At 37.1% G+C, this 25698-nt stretch overlaps 5 protein-coding genes across 5 annotated transcripts; 4 read left to right on the forward strand and 1 right to left on the reverse strand.

Moving 5' to 3' along the window:
- Window positions 1-1329: 1329 nt before the first annotated feature.
- LOC103854483 (pentatricopeptide repeat-containing protein At3g06430, chloroplastic) lies at window positions 1330-3252 on the forward strand. Its single transcript, XM_009131422.3, has 2 exons — window positions 1330-1750; window positions 1898-3252. Exons 1-2 carry the CDS (start codon window positions 1409-1411, stop codon window positions 3029-3031), a joined length of 1476 nt encoding a protein of 491 aa, XP_009129670.1. The 5' UTR covers window positions 1330-1408; the 3' UTR covers window positions 3032-3252.
- On the forward strand, window positions 3203-4760 carry LOC103854482 (autophagy-related protein 8h). The gene is made up of 5 exons (XM_009131421.2): window positions 3203-3444; window positions 3529-3584; window positions 4105-4157; window positions 4245-4363; window positions 4458-4760. Exons 1-5 carry the CDS (start codon window positions 3261-3263, stop codon window positions 4544-4546), a joined length of 501 nt encoding a protein of 166 aa, XP_009129669.2. The 5' UTR covers window positions 3203-3260; the 3' UTR covers window positions 4547-4760.
- A 3364-nt stretch (window positions 4761-8124) lies between these two features.
- LOC103854481 (zinc finger CCCH domain-containing protein 34) lies at window positions 8125-10494 on the forward strand. Its single transcript, XM_009131419.3, has 7 exons — window positions 8125-8573; window positions 8643-8776; window positions 8856-8930; window positions 9019-9138; window positions 9221-9499; window positions 9575-9883; window positions 9953-10494. The coding sequence occupies exons 1-7, from the start codon at window positions 8504-8506 to the stop codon at window positions 10280-10282; spliced, it is 1317 nt and encodes a 438-aa protein (XP_009129667.1). The 5' UTR covers window positions 8125-8503; the 3' UTR covers window positions 10283-10494.
- Window positions 10495-10663: 169 nt separating this feature from the next.
- Window positions 10664-16246, reverse strand: LOC103854480 (ISWI chromatin-remodeling complex ATPase CHR11). The gene is made up of 24 exons (XM_009131418.3): window positions 15978-16246; window positions 15777-15908; window positions 15594-15703; window positions 15365-15477; window positions 15091-15188; window positions 14817-14996; window positions 14514-14735; window positions 14231-14365; window positions 13863-14145; window positions 13710-13783; window positions 13383-13603; window positions 13213-13300; window positions 13042-13135; window positions 12776-12964; window positions 12650-12684; window positions 12455-12531; window positions 12269-12358; window positions 12096-12165; window positions 11945-11999; window positions 11801-11856; window positions 11550-11715; window positions 11280-11458; window positions 10976-11191; window positions 10664-10887 (listed from the first exon to the last, which is right to left on the reverse strand). Exons 1-24 carry the CDS (start codon window positions 16173-16175, stop codon window positions 10807-10809), a joined length of 3162 nt encoding a protein of 1053 aa, XP_009129666.2. The 5' UTR covers window positions 16176-16246; the 3' UTR covers window positions 10664-10806.
- Window positions 16247-24119: 7873 nt separating this feature from the next.
- On the forward strand, window positions 24120-25228 carry LOC103854479 (CASP-like protein 1D2). Its single transcript, XM_009131417.3, has 3 exons — window positions 24120-24451; window positions 24559-24685; window positions 24775-25228. Exons 1-3 carry the CDS (start codon window positions 24177-24179, stop codon window positions 24988-24990), a joined length of 618 nt encoding a protein of 205 aa, XP_009129665.1. The 5' UTR covers window positions 24120-24176; the 3' UTR covers window positions 24991-25228.
- Window positions 25229-25698: the final 470 nt, after the last annotated feature.

Raw genomic sequence — 25698 nt, forward strand, 5'->3', positions numbered from 1 at the left:
AGAAAATAAAGATTTTATAGTGGTTAGTCGATCAATTTAAGAAGTATTGTGAAGTTATACTAAATTAATTGATAAAAAAATTAAAACGATGTCCATGTACCAAGAAAGAGAGTTTAATATATATTAATACAAATGTAGAAGGTGTTTAGAAATTATAAACAACACTAAATATCATAGCCTTCATCATATAGAGCATTTACCGAAAAACTCAATATTTTGGTAACATATAGATTTTAAGAAAAATTAAAAACTATGAAAATTCTGTTTTGATGCATTGTTGGATCCACACATCTTACAAACAGCTATAGTTACGTTCAAATGTCGTTGTAGTTACGTTATAAAAAAAGATATAACATATCTTAATTAGTTCATAGTAAGCTGGACAAATGGTACAGATAATATATTTATAGATCGTTATCGGATCGTTTTGGACCATTCGTGTGATGTTGTTATGACATAATTCAATGGAATCAGCCTAGCGACTGACCTAAGTGTAAAAAAAAAGTTATACACCTATGACCTATAGTTCGCCACTAGAATGTAAAACATTCTTAGAGAAAAATGTACTAAAACATATGAATTATCTACGAGTTGAATCGGTCATGTTAGGCCTGAGCGTTTCTTTTTGGTGTTAGAAAAAAAAGCCTGAGCGTTTTTACACCGATACTTAAACCCGAACCAGAAAATCAAAACTGTTATACAAAAATATCCGAACAGCTTAGAAGAGTGTATTCAACTAAGAGTTTCAGATAATATGTAATTGTTATTCAAACGAGGATTTTAAAAACCACTTTAAAATCCAGTGTTATTGAATTTTTCATTTTCTAAAACACTCTGAAATCCACTGTTATAGTGTTATTGAACAAAATTTAAGTTAGAAATTTTAGAGTGGTTTAAATGTTTTAAGGATGTTTGAAAGGGATTTTTTTAGTTTTAATAATAAAAATCAAAATCCCATAGTTTTAAATGAGATTCTAGAATTGTTTAACTAAAATCACACGAAATTATAATATTCACCTAACACCATCTAAAAACTCACTAAAATCAAATCACTTTAAATTTCAGATTTAATACACCCCTTTAGTATTTTGGAATTTGGTTATAACCTAAACCGAACCGAAATCCAAATTAGGATCCGAAGATATTTGAAACTAGTTAAATATGTTAATATTTTTCTATATGTTAAAAGGTATTTAGATACTATGAGGTGGTTGTTTAAGTTTCTCGATCGTTTTGGATATCATGCACCGGTTCTACCGGTTTGAATTTCCTTGTTAAATACGGTACACATCGATTTGAGTATTTGAAGCTGAACCGTGTAACCGGATTTGACCATATCCAACCGAAACGAGTTTTAACGAGAATTATCCGAAACACAGAGAGAGAGAGGAGTGAAAGGAAGAAGACGATGGCGTCAATGTCTCTCTCCTTTTCTTCTTCGCTATGCTCATCTCGACTCCCCGAATCAAAACGCAGATTCCACCAGAGAGAACCAACCTTCGCGCGATGCGTTCTCGCCGCTTCGAAATCCTCTCCGGGAGGAGGAGGCGCCACCGCCACGACAAAGAAGAGACTCTGGAAAGAAGGAGAGTTCCCCGGAATCACGGAGCATGCTAACACTCGAAGAGCTCCGATGAAGAACGTGAAGAAGAAGCTCGACAGGAGGAGCAAAGCCAACGGGTGGGCTTGCACCGTCACCGAAACGTTATCCGATCTCATCGCCAAGAAGCAGTGGCTGCAAGCTCTCGAGGTGATTCAGTAAAGTTCGAATCTTTTTGAATTAAAAATGATTTGGTTCAGTAAAGTTTGAATCTTTTTGAATTAAAAATGATTTGATTCAGTAAAGTTTGAATCTTTTTTGAGTGAATGATGATTTGATTCAATTGGGTGTTTCCAGGTGTTCGAGATGCTGAGGGAGCAACCGTTTTATCAACCAAAGGAAGGGACTTACATGAAGCTTCTCGTTCTTTTGGGGAAATCAGGACAGCCTCACCGTGCACAGAAGGTGTTCGACGAAATGCTTGAAGAAGGACTTGAACCCACCGCTGAGCTCTACACTGCTCTTCTCGGTGCTTACTGTCGTAGCAATCTTATAGACTCTGCTTTCTCAGTTCTTGAACGGATGAAAACGTTACCTCAGTGCCAACCTGATGTTTATACATACAGCACTCTCCTCAAGGCCTGTGTGGACGCTTCTTTATTTGATTTGGTTGAGTCTTTGTATAGAGAGATGGATGAGCGTTTGATAACTCCAAACACTGTGACGCAGAACATAGTTTTGAGTGGGTACGGGAGAGTTGGGAGGTTTGATCAGATGGAGAAAGTTTTATCCGATATGCTGGTGAGTACTGAGTGTAAGCCTGATGTGTGGACGATGAACATTATCCTCAGCGTGTTTGGGAACATGGGGAAGATTGACATGATGGAGAGCTGGTATGAGAAGTTCAGGAACTTCGGGATCGAGCCTGAGACTCGGAGTTTCAATATCTTGATCGGTGCTTATGGGAAGAAGAGAATGTATGATAAGATGTCGTCCGTGATGGAGTACATGCGTAAGCTTGAGTTTCCTTGGACGACGTCGACTTACAACAACATCATCGAGGCGTTTGCGGATGTGGGTGATGCGAAGAACATGGAGTACACGTTTGATCAGATGCGTAGCGAAGGTATGAAGGCGGACACGAAGACGTTTTGCTGTCTCATTAATGGATACGCCAACGCTGGTCTTTTCCATAAGGTGATAAGTAGTGTTCAGTTAGCTGCGAAGTTTGAGATACCTGAGAACACTTCTTTCTACAACGCGGTTATATCAGCGTGTGCCAAAGCGGATGATCTTATAGAGATGGAGAGAGTGTACACGAGGATGAAGGAGAGGGAATGTGTGAGGGATTCGAGAACGTTTGAGATCATGGTGGAGGCCTATGAGAAGGAAGGTATGAATGATAAGATATATTACTTGGAGCAAGAGAGGCAAAAGGTTATGGATCATCATGCTGCAGCTACTAAAGAGGAGGAGAATCTCCCTGGATGATTGCAAGGAGAGTGGAGATATTGAAAGAATCATTCTCTTGGATTGAAACAGTAGAATTAAAAGAGAGTTTGTAATACACTTGGATTGTTCTTGCAGCTATGTGTATAAAGCTTTTCTTGTTTTGGTTATGTTGAATGTTATCTCATTCTCTTGCGTGTTTTCGTTATGGGCCGTAAAATTATATATTAGGCCCAGAAAAGCCCAGTAACTGCTTGTCTATATTATAAATATGTCTCATCTTTCTCTCTTTGTGTTTTCTTGTCAAATAATCAAACGAACCACCAAAAGAAAAGTTGAAGACATTCTTCTGCTCTGCAAAGACAAAAACAAACAGCTTAGATCGGTCGGAATTATTCGCCGGAAATATATAATGGGAACTGTTGTCAAGTCTTTCAAGGATCAATTCTCAGCTGGTTTGTTCCGGTTAATCTCTCTTTTTGATTGATGAATAACTCTCTTTTTTATATTGATCGGTCGTGTGATTAAGGGTGGTGCAGATGAGAGATTGAAAGAGTCGAGGAACATCACTGCGAAATACCCAGATAGAGTTCCGGTTAGTTAAGTTTCATGTCTAGTTCATAGTTTTGTGGTGGTTCGGTCTTAGTTGCCGTGCTGTTGTTGATCTCCTTAGGGTTTGAATGATTGGTTACTCTGGTTTTGTTTCTATGATCGGTGATTCACTCTGGTCAATTCTTATTTCTTAGGGACTAGCTCTTTTGTTCTTTCTTGAGGATTGGAATCAAATAAAATAAAAGATTGTAAGCAATCATGTGATTATGTTTTGTCTTATTGAATAAAGGAAAAATGTAATTAATAATTAATCCGAATAAAACGAATAATTGATGGTAACAATTATACGGATCATCTATAACTCTACGTATGATCTAATGACTGAGTCCAGCTTTATCTTTCTTAATCCAAGTCTTTTAGGACTCAACTTGTGTCTCTAGTATTTGCTTTTTGGCATTTTATGTTTTTTTTTCTTCATCAAATTCTTGTATTATCCGAGTGATAATGGATAATTTCACATTTGTTTTGATGGGTTTCTTGCTTATATTTATTCATCATCACAGGTGATCATTGAGAAATATTCAAACGCAGACCTCCCTGACATGGACAAGAACAAGTAAGTTTGTGTCATCGCTTTAGCTGTTGAAACAAAGTGATTATACATCAATACACTAATCGAATGAACACATTTTGATCTGTGCAGATACTTGGTCCCACGAGACATGACTGTTGGACATTTCATTCACATGCTAAGCAATAGGCTACATTTAGATCCATCTAAATCTCTGTTTGTTTTTGTACATAACACACTTCCTCAAACGGGTACGTAACTTATAAGCATGCAACATCAATGTTAAATCATTTTCCAATAAAACAATCCACAAATAAGTCATTGACTATTCTCTTGATTCTGCAGCTAGTTGCATGGACTCTTTGTACAATACTTTCAAGGAAGGAGATGGTTTCTTGTATATGACTTACAGCACCGAGAAAACATTCGGCTAACAAAAAGATCATTCGTTGCTTAATATTTGAAAAGCTCATTCTGAATAATCCGTTTGATTCATATGTTTGTGATCAATAAATGAATGTCAGCTATTGTTGTTGTTAATAAGCTTACCTTTGTACAGAAAAGCTAAAAACATCCGACTTTGTAAATCATATTGCACAGAAAGGCAATAATAATAAAACAAAGTGATGATATGATTCACACGAAACCTTTTTTTCCTTGTCCTTCCCTCATAAAAGGGAATTAATATTTATTAGTTTCGTGCAAGCACGTAAGTTTAGGGAGATAATATGGTAAAATGAGGCCTAACACATTTCAATGTTGGTGCGTTTTACGTGTTCCATACGACTTGGATTATGTGTTATGCGATCATGTTTTAAGTTGAACCGCAAACTTCGTTGAATATGGTTTGTGTATATCCTTGACCTTTTGTATAGGCTAGCTTTACAAATTAATTATTTGGACTTGGTTGGGCTTTTTTTAACAGAAAACTAGTGCCTTTCATACAAAGCGAATTTCAGAATAATATTCACAAACAATGTGTTAAGTACCTAATGGGCTTCATTGATTATAATCTTCTTTCCCTTTTTGTTAAACACATAGATATTCTTAAAGTGGTTCTGGAATTGGCCGCTCGATACACATTTCTTTATAATGTGTACTGACAAGTGACAACTTACTATTTTCTGATCATGAGCTGTAAACTAATTTGGGGTTATGTGGTTTAAACTTTAAACATGTCTCACATACATTTCATCTGCTCATTCATGATTTTCCATGCAAGAAAACATTATGCGTTTATGTACATGCTCTATTGGATTCTTCTTAGTTTTAGAATAGATTTGCAAGATTTTCGTAAAGCAACCATAACACTTAATTGTTTTATCTGAAATTAGTTTCCACTCTACTATTTAATTCCTCATATTGTCTAGGTAGTATATATATTACCTTTTAGTATATTCATCTTCTTCCTGAATATTGAAAGATTTTTTAATAGTATTTTTTAAAAAAGATCTTTTAATATAATTTGGGATATTTGCTTATATCTGTCTGTTAATATGTAGCATTTATATGTACGTTGGTTTTATGAAAATTCCTCATGTTTCTGATAAGAAGGAATCAAAGCATAATCTTGAGGTAGAAAGCTATTTGTGCGTTCAGGGACTTCGTAGCCGAGTAAGAGCAATTCAACACGTCGAAGACTCAATGCGAGGATGTTGAGGTATCTATCTATCCTCTTTGGTGCTGTCTGGATAAGGAATAACATTTTCAAAATAATTAAATGTGTTGTAGATTTATTCCTTGGACCTTTTAAAATCTTTCTCTAAGGTATCATCTGATCAAGATGGGCAACAAAACTCTCAAGCTACACAATATGAAAACATAACAATAAAAACAAAAAGAATAAAGGTTATGTACATATGATATATCTTTCTTTTTGTTGTCCCCCACCATATGATTCTACAATCTTTATGAGTCAATGTTTCAGTGTATTCAGTATTCCTGTCGGTAAAAGTTTTTGGAAGAAACAGATAACCTGTGGATGAAGATGCCACTTTTTTGAAAGAACCAATAAGTGTTGTATTAAAATAACTAGTTTATGAAATCTTTTATCTGTTCACAAAACCAGTTTGTGAACCAATAAGTGTTGGTTGCTCAAAAAAAAGTGTTGAAATCTATGAAGATGGTTTAATTCTTCTTTAAGTTGCACAAAAAAAGGTTTAGTTATTTTTTCGAAGACAACCAAAAATCATTATTACAGCCATAAAATATCCATTGCAAGAGAACATTTAGGTATGAAAGAATGCTCCTCTTTTTCACAATATACAATCAAAACGCCATGCAATAAATAAGACAACGATGTTATCGTCCCTAACTCCGCCCAATATTATACAGTATATAGTAGTAATTTTTATAGTTGGAAATTATGTGTATTGAAATTTAATATATAAAGAAAAAAAATGTAAATTTGCTCACCGACATTTGGTAGATGAAGAAAGGAGGGATGTTATGGTCCAAAAGATCCTTTGGGAATAACACAATCTCCAAAAGCTGGTCACATGTGGCTCACTCCTTGCCAAGTCAGACCTTCTACATTTTTATTTATTTATTTCTCTCATTACATAATATTATTAATTTCCTTTGCAAATGCTTTTAGTGCTCATTAGGCTGAGTAATTTCCACCTTTCAACTTTAAATATCGGAAAACTTTATTTCTTGTGATAAGGTGACAAGGAATCTCAATTTTTTATTTTGTTTGTAAAATGGGAGTCTTAAATTTGGTATCAACTATAAAAACTTTTTAGATTCGTATTTAATATGAAATGTCTTTTTGGTGTGCTAGATCTTGAACATTTTATTAATATTTCAAATATGCAACATGACCAAATTGATTTCCATTACTGGCATCGGTAAATGTATTATAAACCTTGTAAAGCTTCTTTAAAAGCATACAAATATATAATAAATGTACTATCTAAGAAGTTAGACAACTATTGAAAGAAAAACCCTAGACCCACTTCATACTAGAAAGAAAATGCAGGTTTTTATCTTTTAAGGTCAATCAAATTATAACTAAACGAACCAAATTTGATTCTACTTGGTTGTCGTTGTTCAAATTAACTCTCACTGGGTGGAGAAATAAATCATTTTAAATTATATTTTGGAACTTTATGAAGAGAATGGGCTTCTTTACCAACTACACTCAATGTCAAGGAGCCCTCGGGTTCGTTTCGTCAGCAATTCAATGGACAGTGACTTTAAAGTAGATCTGGACCGTTTGGTCATCAGCTTGATGCTTTTTGTTGCCGTTAGATTGGTCATTTCACGACCAAACCAATTTGACTTCTTTAAGTGATGTAAGTAAAGTCATTACTCTTGTTTTATTGCTAGCAAAGTAAACTAAATTATTACACGCGCCTGATTCATGCTTATTAAGATAAAATAATTAAAAGAGTTAGAATATTCGAAGAACAGTTTCACATGTAAAATAGCAAAAATGTTCTTGAGTTTACTAAAATAATTATAGTTCTGACTTGTCTCTGTGATACTGCTGAAATAACATTAGCATTATGCCATTATGTACTAAAAACAGCAACTCTAGACAACGACGAGTAACATAAGAGAGTTGCAGTTGCTTGTAATGTATATACACCACTTAACTAAACTTGAGTCGAATTTGGCCCATACAAAAGTTTCTACAATAATCAGTACTGTGTTTTAAATCAAGGCTGAAATCTACCCAAGCTCGCTTTCCTATATTTTTGAATGTACAAATAAACAAAAAAAGAATAGGTTTGAATTGTTATAAAAAATAAAGAAAAATATAAAAAAATATTAATAGGTTTAAAGTACTACCTAATATCACACTATCACATTCACAGCCTAGTGATTGGAGAGGAGATAACCTGAGTTTAATCTTTGTAATTGTGTTCCACAAAAAAAAAAAATCTTTGTAATTGTATAATAATTAAAATTTGTATTAAAATACTTCACTTCACAGAATAATTTTCATTACTTTCATTTTTTTGATGGAAAAAAAGAAAACAAAAGAAAGAGGAGTCACTGATAATATGTTTGGCGCGTACATTAACCACCACCGGCAAAACACCCACGAAAAAAGCGAGCACGCATAAAGAAAGATCAAAACCTCCCATCACCCTTCCAAAAAGAAATAAAAAAATAAAACTTTTTTAATATAAAAATAAAATAAAAAACAAAATCGAAGCCGAAAATTATATAAAAATAATTTTCTTTTATAGTTTCAAAAAACTGTTGTAGCTTTGAAGCTAGAGAGAGTGGTGTGGAAGCAAAACCACGATCTGTGTTTTATTTTTTCACAACAACAACACTCTTCTTCGATCGAAGCTCTCGACATTCAGACAAAAGCAAAAGCTTAAAAAGGTTTCGTCTTTCGTGTGTCTGCGTGAGGGATTTGTCCCCCTCTGTTAGAAATGGAGCGGTACGGTCGCTCCGGTGAAGAAGGGTCGCGATCGGATCCATCAGGCCAAACCGGAGTCCAAGGTAAAATCAAATGTCTTGTGGGATTGTGAGATTAAAGGATCTTGTTTTTGAAATGCGTGTTTTTTGTAGCTTCGGTGTGGCGAGGTGGAGGAGAATCGTACCCGGAGAGACCCGATGAGCCTGATTGTATTTATTACTTGCGAACCGGAGCTTGCGGGTACGGGTCGAGATGTCGGTTTAATCACCCGCGAGATCGTGGCGCGGTAATTAAAGTTTCCTAATTTTTGGATTTTATTCATCGGTTTCAGATCGTTGAATTGAGTTTTGTAAGCTATTGATTAGGTTGTTGGAGGTGTGAGAGGAGGAGGAGGAGGAGATGGAGCTTTACCGGAGAGGATGGGACAACCGGTTTGTCAGGTTTTGTACTAACCGGATTTGAGCAATGCAGTTTTGTTTTGTAAGAAAGCTCCGAACTTTATTAGATTTTTTTTTTTTTGTCTATTAGCATTTTATGAGAACGGGAACGTGTAAGTTCGGTGCTACTTGCAAGTATCATCATCCAAGGCAAGGAGGTGGTTCCGTTGCGCCTGTCTCGCTAAGTTATTTGGGATATCCATTACGCCCGGTTTGTCTTCAATAATCTCTCTTATTTGGTTTATTGATCATCCACACATTTTGTATTGAAGCTCCTATGTAACTGATTACAGGGAGAGAAAGAGTGTTCTTACTACCTGAGAACCGGTCAGTGTAAATTTGGTTTGACATGTAGATTCAACCACCCAGTGCCTCAGCAGCAGCAGCAGCCACAGCCTCAACCTCAGCTACACACTATTTATCCAACACTTCAGTCTCAACCCTCTCAACAATACGGTTTAGTTTTGGCAAGGCCTTCTCTTTTACCCGGTTCGTATCTTCCAAGTCATTACGGTCCTCCAATGGTTCTGCCTCCTGGAATGGTTACATACCCTGGTTGGAATCCTTACCAGGTAATTTATTTATTCATTTTCTCTTTAACACTCTTCATTTGCTAAAATGAATCGGTTGATTTTTTTTTTAATTAGCCTTCTTTAACTGCAATGCCTTCACCTGGAACACAACCGTCTATTGGACCGAGCTCTGTTTATGGAATGGCGCCGTTGTCTCCCTCAGGGACTGCTTATACAGGAACATACCAATCTGGTGGGCCTTCTTCCTTGACCATCTCAAAAGAAGAACCGTTTCCTCAGCGACCTGATCAGCCTGAGTGTCAATACTTTATGAGAACCGGAGACTGTAAATTCGGATCTTCATGCAGATACCATCACCCTCTAGATGCAGCTCAGCCCAAAACCGGTGTTCTCTTCAGCTCCATTGGCCTCCCACTTCGTCCAGTAAGTCTGTTAACTTTTTCTCTAGGAACCAATATGGGACACCGTCTTGAATGTATGTTTGACACACAGGGCGTAGCGCAATGCACTCACTTTGCGCAACATGGAATCTGTAAGTTTGGACCAGCGTGTAAGTTCGATCATTCGATGAGCTCTTCGCTTAGCTACAGCCCGTCTGCTTCTTCGCTAACGGATATGCCAGTGGCTCCATACCCGATAGGATCATCATCACTCAGCGGCGCAACTGCTCCGGTAAGCTTGAGCAATGAACCAACCACAGAGGCTGTAACTGCAGTTTCTTCTCCTATGGTCAGTGGTCAAGAGCCAGCGGAGACTAGTGGTGACTCGGCTAGCGTCAGTGGCAGCATAGAAGCTAAGACTTCTTCTTCAAGTTCAAAGTAAAGGAAAAGATTAATGAACTAAAACAACATTAAGGAAAAGAGAAAAAGAAGATTATTTTTGGGGTCTGAGATTTGATAGGAAGCAGAGAGATCAAACCAAAGCTTCCGTCATTTACCACTTGTCCATATATAATACGTTTCTCTCATACAGCCATCTCTGTCTTGAACAATGTTTACTACTTAATAAATGGCTTCCGTCAACCTGAGTTTTTATTCGTCCTGTATGTTTCTTGAATGTGGAGGGGTAACTAGTCGTCCACCAACGAATCAAGAAGCGGAAACGAATCTAGGATTCACGTTTACTTTCCTTCAACGATGAATCCTAAAAACATTCAGGTTGAACGAATGATAACGCAAATGTAACCAAAAAGAAAAAGAAACATAACGCAAATTAAGTTCCTAATATCAAATAAAATTCAAGTCAAACCAGGACAACATTCACAAACCAGAATGAGATTCACACGATATGTTTAAGTTTAGTTATGTTTAAGAATAAAAGTTTGCTAAAGGGCTAAGATAGATAGATCATCTAAGATGCTTTCGCTTCTTCAACGATGAAGGGCTCTCGCTTGGTCCTCCTAAAGGTCGCTTTGATGGTGTTGCACTCTTCAAAGATTAAAAAAAAAAAAAAAAGAGTATAAGCATCCAAAGGAATCAATCAAATCAAAAGAAAGTAACTATATAAGTTATATACCTTTGCGAGCTTCTTCTCTTTACGGGCTTGCCTCTCTCTCTCATCCAACTCTTGGTTCTCCTTTTCAATCAGTCGAATCAGAGTGTCGCACCTTCTAGCAAGTTCCTGACTGGTGCGGGATTTCACAAACCAGTCAAACCTAAACAAAGGCGATGTCCTGTACGCTGCCTTTAGCTCATCCCAGTTCCCATACCCAAGTTTGTGAATCATGCAGATCTGTTTCAACCAACAATCAAACTTCATAATAAGATTAGTGAAACAAAAGATGGAAAAGGAAACAATGATGAGAAAGAAACACACTGACCATGAAACGGTCGCATTCTTCGTTGTACAGCTTCCCTTTGTTTTGACCATACTGAATCTTCATTTCCAGCCACGGGTTTCTGTAGCGATCCAGTTTCTTCCCCAAGGCTTTCATGATTTCATCTTTCCTGGAGATTCTTGCCTCTCCCCTCTCAATGTTCTTAATGATTCTATCGTAATCTACAAATATAGAGGGGAAATGTGGGTGTAAGCTCTTTCTTGAGGTAAGAATTGATTTACTTAGCGTCAGAAGGTGTTGTGTGGTACATACCGTTCAGCTCCTTGTATCGCTCTCTGAATACTTGGGCATATCTTTCAACTTCTTCCTCTGTTTTACCTTCCATCTCAGAGGCAATGCTCGTGATGTCGTTCCGGCCGTACTTCTCACAAGCCCTCAGGAAACTATTGAAGTCTCTTTTGTTCCATGTTGAGAAACCCTGGAGATTTAACAAATACAGAAAATTTAATAAAGACCAACGAATCTAATGTCTAACACACAACATCAAAAAGTTTTCACTTTACCTCCTCCAGTAAAGCTTCCTTTTCTTCTACTTCTTCAGCAGTTAAGGGATCCCCACCTGGTCACAAAAAAATTCTCAATCAGTAATACGTTCGCTGGAAAAGAATGTTGGCAAAGTGGGCAAAAAATGAGAAACAAAGCTTGACCTTCTGGTTCTTCTTCCTCAACTGTGTCTTTCAACTGATTTTTCTGATGTGTTTGCTGAAACCAAAGAGAAGCAAATTTCATTTTACTAGTCGTAAACTCCCTCTTATGCACATCAAAACAGTGACAAGTAATTCATTTAAAGAGCCTTACCATGAGATAGCGTACTTCCTTTTCATACAGCTCAGTCAATCTCTGAATGTTGAAGAACTGGAAATCGTGCCTGCAGGATGGACAAGATATTAGGTTTCTAGGCGGGAAAAATACCATCAAGGCAGGAAAAAGGCAGTTCACATATGCAGAGTAGCGTTTATTAAGGTACTTACAACTGGGGCATTCGCGGAATTCTAGGCTCTTTAGGTTTAGATGGAGCACCTTGACGCAACGTTTGCTTATAGTATTCAGCTTCAGAGTAGCTGATGATGCAACCAAAAGGAATTTTTTAAGTTAGATAAAATTTATGAAGACAGGCAAAGTAAGACTGCACAATGAATAGGCAAAAGAATATTTACTTGCGCTTTCTCTCCCGCTTCGGTGGATCATTCCAGTTGTCGCCCACAATCTTTTTAAAATCAAGCTTGTTCTCATCCTATAAAACATAATTTATAAGTACAAGTAAATTAGACTTTCGGTGACGCAGATCATGTGTCATTACTTAGGATATGACATGAAAGCATAAACTATGAAAAGAAATATACAAGGCATACCTTATTGTCATCATCAAAATCATAGAAGTCAGCACCTGTGACAAATCAGACGAATGATTATCAATAAAATCCTCGTATACACTATTAACACAACAGAAGGGAAAAAAAGGTCCATGATACACTTACTGTCATCCATTTTAAACTGTATAGCATCTTCTGTGAATTTCTTCATTTTGGCATCAAGTTCAGCTGTTGCCTCTTCTCCTTTCGCAATGATTCTATCAATATCCTCGTCTGTGATTGTGCTATCTTTAGAACTGAACACCATCTCCGCACCATATCTTACCATTTGAAGCAACTCATCCTTATTGACAGCTGCATATAGTAACGATAAAAATTAATTCTGCCAATAGATGAACCAATGCATTTTGCACTCGTCATAAGAAACTTACTCTTCTGCTCTGCCAATCTTCCTTGTTGAATAACCAGAGCATCAAGCGCCAACTTCTTGTAAGCTCTCTCAATCACTTTCTCCTCAATAGCAGACTGTAAACAAGTAATAGAAAATTAATTCGAACTCTTATAGTCTGTTCTTGCTTGACATGAAAGGGGAGAATATCAACCTCAGTGCAGAACCGGAACACTTGAACTTCTTTCTTTTGACCAATCCTATGGGCACGATCCTGAGCTTGCAAGTCGACTTGAGGATTCCTGCCAAAATCCGCAAGACACGTCAAAACTCAAAAGTGAAGTGAATACTCACAAACTACAGTGAACATGACAGGAGACTTACCAGTCACTATCATAGAGAATTACAACATCTGCAGTAGCAAGATTGATACCAAGCCCTCCTGCTCTAGTAGATAACAAGAAAACAAATTTCTCGCTTCCTGGCTTGTTGTAGGCTTCTATGGAGGCGTCTCGGTCATCACCACCAGTATTTCCATCAATACGGCAATATAGATAGCCACGATACATTAAGTAATCCTCAAGAATATCCAAAAGTCTTGTCATCTGAAATATGAGTGAAGAAAGGAATAATGCTCAGGCTTCAAATAGAGAAAGGAAACAGAGAAGATGAACCGTAAGAAATAATTATCTATTCTGTATCAGCGTTTACCTGAGAAAATATCAGCACCCTCGAATCACGTTCCTTCAACTTAGGAAGCAATTTATCCAAAAGGACCATCTTACCTGAAAACATTAGAATAAAGATGCTTCAATAAAAATTTACACAAACATCTGAATAGTTTAGTGTGAATGCTAGTCTTACCAGCATTTGTTATCAGGTGATCCCCTGTGGTATATGGCGGACCAGGCTCTGCACCCTGGAAGAGATAAGGGTGATTACAGCATTTACGCAGTTGCATTGCAATGTTTAGCAGACGTTTGCGTTCTCCACCCGCATTAAGCGCTTCAAGATCCTTCTGCAGTAAAGCCTTGTAGTACTGTTTTTGCATCTGAGACATGCCAACTTTAAGTATCGTCTCCTTCTTTGGTGGCAAACCTTTCTCAACATCTGACTTAAGTCTCCGTAGAAGAAATGGTCGAAGGACCTAAGAAGATACAGGAAAGTGATTAGTTTAACAATTCAGACGTGATAAAGTCGATAGAAGCAATAAGTACACTGTACACACTTACCTTATGAAGTTGTTGGACAACTTCCTGCTGGTCATTCTCGCCAGAAATTTGAAACCATTCATCAAAAGTCTCTGCTGAACTGAAGACCTCAGGCAGAAGAAAGTTCAGAAGAGCCCACAGTTCATGGAGATTATTCTGCATATACAAAAAAACATGAGGTACAAGGAACAGAAAAAAAGAGTACAAAAAGACTCGTACAAGAAACGTTGTTTCATACAATCATAAGCAACTTGGCAAGAAGTCACCAGCATCCAAATATTCAAGAATAAGGAAGAACAAACACCTGAAGGGGGGTTCCCGTGATAAGAAGCCGATAGTTGGTGCTAAAAAGTCTCATCGTTTTCGAAAGGAGTGAATTTTCATTCTTGATTCGATGCGCTTCATCGATGATAATATAACGCCAGCTAAAGCGACGCAGTGCTGTCTTCTCTTTGATGGCCATCTCAAAGCTTGTGACGCATACATCAAATTTCCCAGCAACTAGCAGATCCTCGCGAATATGTCTCTGCATTATTAGCAGACTTCTCAGAATCCAGGGTTTAAACATTTACATGAACTCTAAAATGGTCTGCAGCTAGTTGCTTACCCTTTCCTCAGGATTACCGAGGAACTTCACAGCACGCAAGACAGGACAAAACCGGCGAATTTCGTTCATCCAGTTACCAAGGGTTGACTTTGGAGCAACTACCATATGAGGTCCACTGATTCCTCTGTATTCATGAAGGTAGGCCAACAAAGAAATCGTTTGAAGTGTCTTCCCCAGACCCTAGACCACAGGAAAAAAATGGTATCATGATTAGCATCATAAAAAAAAGTAGAGAGCTTCTATTGCTTGGGTCCTTGAGAGACCTATTGTTTACCATTTCATCAGCAAGAATCCCATTTATGCCATTCTCATACAGCCGGATGAGCCAGTTTAAACCAGCTAGTTGATAATCTCTCATCTTCCCTTGAATACCTGCAAGTTGAGAAGAAAATGATGAATCCTGAACTTTCCCATTAAACTTTACATAGTAGCCATGAGGTCACAACATTAGTTATATGTTACGGAAAAGGAAAGAGATATCAATAACATTGCAGTTCTTGATCAATATGCAAAACTTCTACACTAAAGCGTAAAACACAGGTACTTACAAGAGGGCTGTGTGAGCAGCCTCGTGTTCCCAGATGCAGCTGAGCCACCCTCTTCCTCCTTCAAATACTCCTCATCTTCCTCCTCTTCAGTTACTTTGGAAGCATGACGACCCCTTAAGGTAAAAAAGTTAAAACACGATAAATCAGGGTTAAACTCATTAATTTCGTCTTTCAATACCAAAACAGTAAAGAAAACCTATATCTAATGAATCAATAGCATCCCACACACCTTCCTTTCACCTTCTTCTGAGAAGAAGAAGACGCATCACCTTTAGCAAAATGCGCAAACAACTCAGTTTGCTGCAGAAGAAACTTCAGCCTCCCTTTCCCCTTATTGTTCTAAATCCATATCAAACAAAATCAGATTCCTCAAATTCCTAAAAACCATAAGATAATACTACAACACACGCACCATATCCGCATCAATGGAAGCGTTCTGAGACTCCAGCATCTCCTGAAGCTTCTGCTTCTTCACCTTCTGCATCTCCCTCAGCCTAGCTTTCTCACGCTTGCCGATCTCAACCTTCTCATCGTCTTCCTCGTCCTACATAGAGACAATACCATCACAATGAGCAAACAATCGACCGTTCAAATGAATTTTCGTTACGATTACCTCGTAATCATCCTCGATCGGGGCGATATCCTCGTCGGAGACTGGAGATTCCTCGGGAACAGCCTCCTCGTCGGAATCAGAAGATCGAGCGACGGCCTCGAGCTCCTCCTCGTCCTCCTCTTCCCCCGCGTTGTTCTCGACATGCTCTTCGTCCTCCTCGGAGGAGTACGCGTCGTCGCGATTCGAAAACTTCGCCATTCGAACTGTTTCGCCTTTGAGAATTGAGATCGAGGATTAGGGTAAAAGCACAGAGTAATGAAACGAGAGAGGGGTGAAGAGTTTATGAGGAGTTTACTTTATAACCATTTAATCCAACGGCTACGATGTGCCAACGTCGCTTCGTAGAATCAGATTTACGCGCCACGTGATGAATAGGGTTTTGGAAAGTTCCCGCTCCTGGGATTGATATTAATTGGCTTATTGGACTGAGTAAGGCCTACATTAATTTCCAGAGATTTATTACCAATTTTACTGAAGAAGTCCCCTTACATCATAAAAACTTTGAGATTTTTTTCTATGTTTTGTATCGTTTCCACTTTTAAGCAACATACATTAAAACATCTATAAATTTATAAATTAGTAAATTTTATCGGCTCCAATTTGATCGATTTAAAATTTTATATAAATTGATAAAATAATAAAATAATATTTTTTAGAAAATTCTATGTAAATGAATGACCCCATTAAAAATTATAAATTTATATATATACATAATTTATATAAGTAAAAATATATTATTATATTGTTTATTTTATTCACAATGTAATTATCTTTATATTTTCTTAACACTTAATATATTTTTTATGAAATTTAGTAATATTATATCTAAAACCACATTTAAGTTCTATGAAATATATATACTATACACTAAATAATATAATAAAATTAATGTAAATATTAAATTTTAAAAATAAGAATTAATGTCTATGCACTAAAATCAAATATATTTTTATTTTAGAATAAATAAATTTTAAAATAAGAAATCTAAATAAAAAAATTGTAATTAATATCTTTATAAATTAATAAAATTTCAAAATCCTAACATTATTAATTATAGATAGAAGTTTTATTGTATCTGCTATGATTAATTTGGGATATATACAAGACACTTCATCTAGTTATCGACAAAAACTATTATATATACGAAAAACATTGAAATTCATTACACCTAGCATATTCCTGAACAGAGTGCTATTATAAGTAATGTGACATTTAGCATTTAATTTACTAAATATAATATATTACCCACATTTTATAACGATTTTACATCAATTTTTTTTTAATTTTAAATAAAGATAATCAGGTGTTTGAAATATTTTAAACATTGAAAGAACAACTTATATTCAAACTGAAATATTTAGTCCAAAATATTTTTTACAAGGAAATAGATAAATTCATCATCAAACATGTTAGGTTGTCAATAAGATTCGTAATGTGACATGCGATACTTGTTAGAGATGGTATATTATCTAAGTCAAGATTTAGTAATGTAACATCGACACTTAACGTGATGCAGATGGTATGTTACTTGCATTTCTACGGCTTTTAAATTTCCAACAATTGCATGATATATATTTTTTTGTAAAAACATGATATTTGAAACGTCTTAACCTAAATACCATAATCTATTTTCAACCTGAAATACTTAACCCAAAATAGTCTTTATAGCATTCTCTTAGAGAAAATAGATAAAATCATCATCAATCCTTTGTGAATTGAGCTTTGGTCCACTTTTTCGTGTGCATCCACTAAAAGAGGTATAGGCGAAAATTACTCAATAAAACGATCACATATGCCTACATGATCATAAGATACACTATTAGGATTAGGTTTTCTCAAAGTGAGTTTATCTCTATGTGTTTGTTGAGAGTATCTCATGTGAGTATTTCAAAATATAAAGAAATAAAGACATTAAAGTTAATTATGTTGAGTATTTTAAACTCATGAGATACTATGAGATGATCTTTTATGCATTTGAGATACTCATAATTCAATATTAATGATACATACTTGATACTTGCACATATATATTTAGGGATATTTATGTTGAAAACCCATTTCAAAAACTCCACACTGGACATGCTCTTATGATGTGAGGGGTTTTAGGATTGGGACTATAACACGTAAAGTAGACAAAAATCCTTGGTATAACTTAAATGCATGCATAGCATATCCATATCTACGTGCATCATCATTAATTTCGTATGAACAAGTATTTGATTTTCTAATTAATCAAAGGTACGACAAGCATGTAGATTTTAAGTATATAGTGTTATGTCGACGTTATTGGATTTAGAGGCGATATGTTCTTAATGAATTTTATTGTGTTTCATTAGTTCTTACAAATGATCTGCTTTATTGTGCTCATATGTGATTATACTCCATCTTTGGTTACATGAACTTTTTATTTCCTAGGTATTGGAGACCAGTTAGAGAAAGATTCCAATACAATCACTGCTTGTTCCAAAACTCATTTCTCTAATGCCTTGAGAAGAAAAAAAATGGTTGAAACCAAGAATAAACCCCTTGTATAAGTCATGAGAAATCGTATTGTAGCTAACATATATCATCAAATCTTCACATTGTTATTATTTACGAAGATGCTTGACAACGGTTCCCTCACATGATAACTCATGTAGACTTCGAGTCTCTTGTGGATTTGTTCATCATAGCCCCAAATTATAAATTCGGCTTAGTTGGATATGCTACTAAAACATGTTAGGTGCTACCGAGGATAAACAAACCATAATAGAGATTTGTATTTTATCATTGTTAGGTCTGACTTTTTTGTTTCCCTTGACTTGGGTCCAGATGTCTTGGTATCAAGATAACGTTTGGTGTTTTTGTGAAGACAAAACCTGTTATGTTTTGTCTAGGTGTCACTAGAAGCAAATTTTATCCATGGCAAAAAATTATAATACATCCGAGAGTTGCTAATGTTACTAGACTTTTGTATCTTGCAGTTGTATGTTTTAACAAAACTACATTAGATAAGATATCATTCACATAATCTACAGCTGCACGTAGAAAGCAAAGTAGTACCTACGAGCACATATAAAATTACATGTTTTATGCAGATGATTGTTTAACCACTCCCACTTTTCTTTACTTCTTAATGTCTTAATCATATTGATATTGATTATCACTGTTGAAAGTAAACATGATGTTAACTTGGAGTCCAAGAAATACTAATCCTAGTTGAGTTAGGATTAGGAAAAAAGGAAATATGGTTTGTTAAGAGAGAATAGGAAATATAAGGATCTATATAAGGAGATGCCAAGGTGTGGCATAACTTATGAGGTGTGAGAGATCTTTTGTGAGAGCTTAAGTTTTTGAGAGAGTTTTCTTAAGCTAATAATAAGAGTTGAGTTATTCTTATTGAGATCTTTGAGAGTTCATACTTTGAGGTTAAACTACATTTGGTATCAGAGCAAAACTATGGGTGATATCACGACAACTTCGACTACTATTGCGAGAATGAAAGATGGTGGTGGATCATCGATAAACTGTCCGATGCTTACATCATCGAACTACACCGTATGGGCTATCCGGATGAAACTTCTTCTTAAAGTACACAAGGCATGGGAGACGATAGAAACAGAATCGCACGACATCGAGAAGAATGACATCGCTACTGCACTGATCTTCCAATCAATACCGGAGGCACTTGTTCTTCAAGTTGGAGACCTAGACAACGCGAAGAAGGTATGGGAGGCTATCAGATCAAGACATATGGGAGCTGATAGAGTAAAAGAAGCTAGGCTACAAACCCTAATGTCAGAATTTGAGAGGCTTAAGATGAAAGACAATGATACAATTGATAACTTCGTCGGCAAGCTATCGGAAATTTCATCAAAATCTGCAGCGTTGGGTGAAATTATAGAAGAACCAAAGCTAGTCAAGAAGTTTCTAAATTGTCTTCCTCGTAAGAAATACATTCACATGGTGGCCTCATTGGAACAAGTCTTGGATCTCAAAACCACAAGCTTTGAAGACATCATTGGGCGTCTCAAAGCCTATGAAGAAAGAGTTGCGGATGATGAAGAAGAAGCTCAAGACAACAGTAAACTGATGTACGCCAATACGGAGCCACCACAGAATAATTCACAGCGAGATTACAATGGAGATTATCGAAGCAGAGGTCGTGGAGGAAGATCGTATGGCAGAGGAGGACGAGGACGAGGAAGGTCGTATCGAGACTTTGATATGTCGAAGATCACCTGTTTTCGATGTGATAAGAATGGCCACTTTGCGTCAGCATGTCCTGATAGGCTGCTGAAACTCCAGGAGGCGTATGAAAGCAGGGAAGATGAGACACATGAAGCGGACAGTCTGTTGATGCATGAGGTAGTATACTTGAATGAGAAAAATATCAAACCTGAAGAGTTTGAGACTAATGAAGACAGAGATAGATTATGGTATCTAGACAATGGGGCCAGTAACCATATGACGGGAAATAAGAAATATTTCAAGAGCATAGATGAAACCATTACGGGAAAAGTGAGATTTGGGGATGACTCAAGGATTGACATCAAAGGAAAGGGGTCTATCCTGTTTGTAAGTCAAGATGGTGACAAAAAAGTTCTTGCAGACGTTTACTTCATACCAGAGTTGAAGAGCAACATCATTAGTCTTGGCCAAGCTACTGAATCAGGCTGTGAGGTGAGAATGAAAGGAGACGTTTTGACGTTGAGTGATAAAAGCGGAAAAATCATTACAAGTGCGAAGAGATCACCAAACCGTCTGTATAAAGTACTGATGGAGATGGTAGATGTAAAGTGTTTACACTCGAGCGTGCAGAATGATGGAGCACGATGGCATGCGCGGCTAGGCCACATCGGAATGGACTCACTACAGCTGATGATAAAAAAGGAACTGGTACTAGGGATACCAAAAATCGAGATCAAGAAAGAGGCTTGCGAAGCATGTATGCTTGGGAAACAAGCAAGACAATCGTTTCCACAAGCAACCACGTATAGAGCAGCAGAGAGATTAGAACTCATACACGGAGATCTCTGCGGTCCAATCACACCGACAACTGCAGCAAAGAAAAGTTATATATTTGTCCTCATAGACGATCATTCTCGTTACATGTGGACGATACTCTTGAAAGAAAAGGGAGAAGCGTTTGAGAAGTTTAAAACTTTCAAAAATATCGTTGAACATGAAACAAGAACGTCTATAAAGACATTTAGGACGGACAGAGGAGGAGAATTCACTTCGACAGAGTTCAATAGGTTCTGTGAAACATCAGGGATTCAAAGACATCTCACCGCTCCCTACACTCCACAGCAAAACGGAGTGGTAGAGAGGCGTAATAGAACTCTGATGGAGATGACTCGGAGCATCTTAAAACACATGAGTCTACCTAATTATCTTTGGGGAGAAGCCGTAAGACACGCATGTTATCTTATAAATCGAGTTGCAACACGGTCACTGAGCTCTCAGACGCCTTACGAGGTGTTTAAAGGAAGAAAACCGAGTGTCAAACATCTGAAAGTTTTCGGTTGCATCGGCTATGTGAAGACAGAGTCTCAACACTTGAGAAAATTGGATGATAGGTCAAGAAGTCTGCTGCATCTCGGAACAGAGCCAGGATCCAAAGCATATAGAATGCTTGATCCAACAAGCAAGAGAATCATAGTGAGTAGAGATGTTATTTTCGACGAAAACAAAGCTTGGAAGTGGATTAAAGAAACTAACAATACAGATGATGAGCCGGGAGAGTTCAAGCTTACTCTTGGTACGTTTGGGAACCAAGGGATCAAAGCAGAGGAGACCGAAGAAAGTGATCCCGCCATTACCACAGAAGAGCAAGAGATCGATGAACATGAAACCGTCTTGCCTGATGATTCAAACGCTAGCACCACAGAAGAAACGGAGCTTAGGAGATCATCTAGAGAAAGTAGGAAACCATCCTATCTAGATGATTATGTTTTGCTTGCGGATATCGAAGGAGAGCGACTTCTATTACTTCTGAATGAAGAACCTTGGAGTTATGAAGAAGCAGTAGAAGAGAAAGTTTGGAGAGATGCGTGCCAAGATGAGATAAAATCGATAATAAAGAACAACACGTGGGATCTTGTAGACTTGCCAAAGGGTGCTAAAGCAATAGGTCTCAAGTGGATATTCAAGATTAAAAGAAACGCAGATGGAAGTATAAATAAACACAAATCAAGACTGGTAGCTAAAGGATATATACAACGACACGGCATCGACTTCGAAGAAGTTTTCGCCCCTGTAGCTCGAATAGAAACAGTCAGATTCATTATTGCACTGGCAGCTTCAAAAGGATGGGAGATTCACCATCTTGATGTGAAAACAGCGTTTCTAAATGGTGAACTAAAGGAGGATGTTTATGTAAGCCAACCAGAAGGATTCAAAGTCGAAGGCAAAGAAGAAAAGGTGTATAAATTAAGAAAAGCGTTGTACGGACTAAAACAAGCACCCAGAGCTTGGAATGAAAAGCTAAACAGAGTATTAGAAGGATTGAAGTTTGTCAAGTGCTCAAAAGAAGCTTCCTTATATCGCAAAAGGACGAGCAATCAATTTATTTTGGTGGCAGTGTATGTCGATGATCTCCTAGTTTCAGGGTCATGTCCGACGTTGATAAGTGAGTTCAAACGGGAGATGTCAGCTAACTTTGACATGAGTGATCTAGGATTGCTAACATATTATTTGGGCATTGAAGTCAATCAACAAAAAGACGGAATCACATTGAAGCAGGAAAGGTATGCGAACAAGATTTTAAGTGAAACAGGCATGGAAGGATGTAATGCTACACATACTCCCATGGAGTTTGGTCTGAAGATTTCTAAAGCTCAAGAAGAACAGAGCGTTGACGAAGGAGAATACAGACGCAACATCGGGTGTCTTAGGTATCTATTGCACACAAGACCGGACATCTCTTTCAGTGTGGGACTGCTTAGTCGATATATGCATGAGCCAAAGACATCACACGCAGCTGCATTGAAGCAAGTGTTGAGATATCTCAAAGGCACATCGTCTCTCGGACTCAAGTTTTCTCGAGCAAACAGTATGAAGCTGGTCGGATACAGTGACTCAAGTCATAACATTGATGAAGATGATGGTAGGAGTACTACCGGTCACGTGTTCTACCTAAATGAGTGTCCTATATCTTGGTGCTCGACTAAACAAGAGACCGTTGCACTATCATCTTGTGAAGCAGAGTTTATGGCCGCCACAGAAGCTGCTAAACAAGCAATCTGGCTGCAAGAACTACTTGAAGAAGTAGCCGAGAAACCTTGTCAAAGGGTCATGATTAACATCGACAATAAATCTGCAATAGCTCTCACCAAGAATCCTGTATTTCACGGACGAAGTAAGCATATACACAAACGCTATCACTTCATACGAGAATGCGTTGAAAACGAGCAAGTAGATGTTCAGCACATTCCAGGAAACGAGCAGCGAGCTGACATCCTAACAAAAGCACTTGGAAGAATCAAATTCAAGGAGATGAGAGAGCTTATTGGAGTTCAAGATTTGAGTGAAGCTAACATCAAGTTTAAGGGGGATAATGTTGAAAGTAAACATGATGTTAACTTGGAGTCCAAGAAATACTAATCCTAGTTGAGTTAGGATTAGGAAAAAAGGAAATATGGTTTGTTAAGAGAGAATAGGAAATATAAGGATCTATATAAGGAGATGCCAAGGTGTGGCATAACTTATGAGGTGTGAGAGATCTTTTGTGAGAGCTTAAGTTTTTGAGAGAGTTTTCTTAAGCTAATAATAAGAGTTGAGTTATTCTTATTGAGATCTTTGAGAGTTCATACTTTGAGGTTAAACTACAATCACCTCCAAGTTTCTTCACCAACCTTTTCTGAGGTTGGCCTAACATTTCATATATCCATAGTATGTTTCCACAATAATATATATATGCTTTTCTTTATTTAATTAGTATATGCGAGTTTCTATAACCATAAACAAAAAAAAAACAAGAAAACAGAATTTTCAATCGCAATTCATGCTTAAATTTATTTTTTAAAAATAATGCGATAAAAAAACTATATCGTAAGAAATACCACGTATATATTACATATTCGTTGTTCTTAGCGTGTGGAGAACCACAACCTTCGGGCTATAAATACACAGCCATATTGTAACTAGCAGCCAGTTTAATAAATTACCACAGTCTATTGTAACATTCACACTAGCATATTGTAACATATACATTTGATGGCTTCTACTGAAAACCCCGATCCAGAAACCGGCAAATCTGAACCGCTTCCGGCGTCAACTGAGGCACTAACACCACCAGCAGCACCGTCCTCAGCCTCCAGTTTCCTAGATTGCCGGAAAATAGACATCATAATAAGAGTTTTGCTTTTCTCAGCCACACTGACTGCTCTTATAGTAATGGTGACTAGCGACCAGACCGAAATGACTCAGCTCCCTGGAGCTCCATCTCCTGCTCCTGTCTCCGCCGAGTTCAGTGACTCGCCCGCTTTCATGTCCGTCTTTAAACTAAACTCAATCTTGCATCATCATTATAAAGACTTTGTATCATATGCTTTTTTCATTTAAACACTTTACGTTACTATATACTACAAACATGCAGATACTTCGTGGTGGCTCTTGTGGTGGCTGGTTTCTACGCCTTAATCTCAACAATTATTTCCATATCTCTACTCTTACGACCTGAGTTCGTTGCACAGTTCTCCATTTATATATCTTCCTTTGACATGGTAAATTGATTTACAAGTAACTTTGAATCTTTCATTACAACTTAAGATTATTTAAATGTATTTTCCGGAACATATGTATACGTGAGCAGGTTGTGCTGGGGATTTTGGCGTCTGCGACGGGAACGGCGGGAGGAGTTGCGTACATAGCGCTGAAAGGAAATGAAGAAATTGGATGGAACAAGATTTGTAACGTCTACGACAAGTTTTGTCGTTACATTGCAACGTCGCTTGCCTTATCTCTCTTTGCTTCTCTTCTGCTTCTAGTTTTATCCATTTGCTCTATGTGGAAGAGAACAACAACATGAACAAGCTGTAAACCGCAATGACAAATTAAATCCTATCGATCCTAACGTGTGCTTTGTTCACACGTGCGTGTGTGTGTGTGTGTCTGATTTGGTTTGCTGGTTATGTTATGTATATCTTTCTATCTCATGGTGTTGTTAAACTTATCTCATGGTGTTGTTGTAACTTGTGATCATAAGCATGCGTTTCTGTCCAGTCTCATGTGATTCCACGTATCTATGTCTATATAGTCTTGCTATTTACACGACTTCCTCATAATTAAAGAAAACACACATACATAAAAAGCACGTGTGGAAGATTGGTAGATATATTGGTTGCATAACATTAATCAGGTAATATGTTCTTGCATGAACCTGACCCAATATGGAGTGGTGAATCTTATAAATTTGTAACCAGGTTCAAACTTTTAATTTTAGTGTGTATAAACATGAGAAACCGTGATACCGATCTCCCTTTTTAGAGTTAATTAATAAGCAGACAAATTTATTTATAAATGTGTACAAACTTTTACGTTTTTTGTTTTTCTTGATTAGCCGAACCAAAAAATTCCAGTCATTTAGTTAACAAGATAAATACATACAGTTTTACAAAAACATATAGAAAAGTTTATGAAACCAATGGTTTTCTTACGATATTTTTGTTCACATAATTATGCTTAGGTTTATCATTATAATTTATACTAGGTTAAGACCCGCGCCTTGCGCGGGATG

Source organism: Brassica rapa, chromosome A05, assembly GCF_000309985.2.
Source record: "Brassica rapa cultivar Chiifu-401-42 chromosome A05, CAAS_Brap_v3.01, whole genome shotgun sequence".
NCBI lineage: Eukaryota > Viridiplantae > Streptophyta > Magnoliopsida > Brassicales > Brassicaceae > Brassica > Brassica rapa.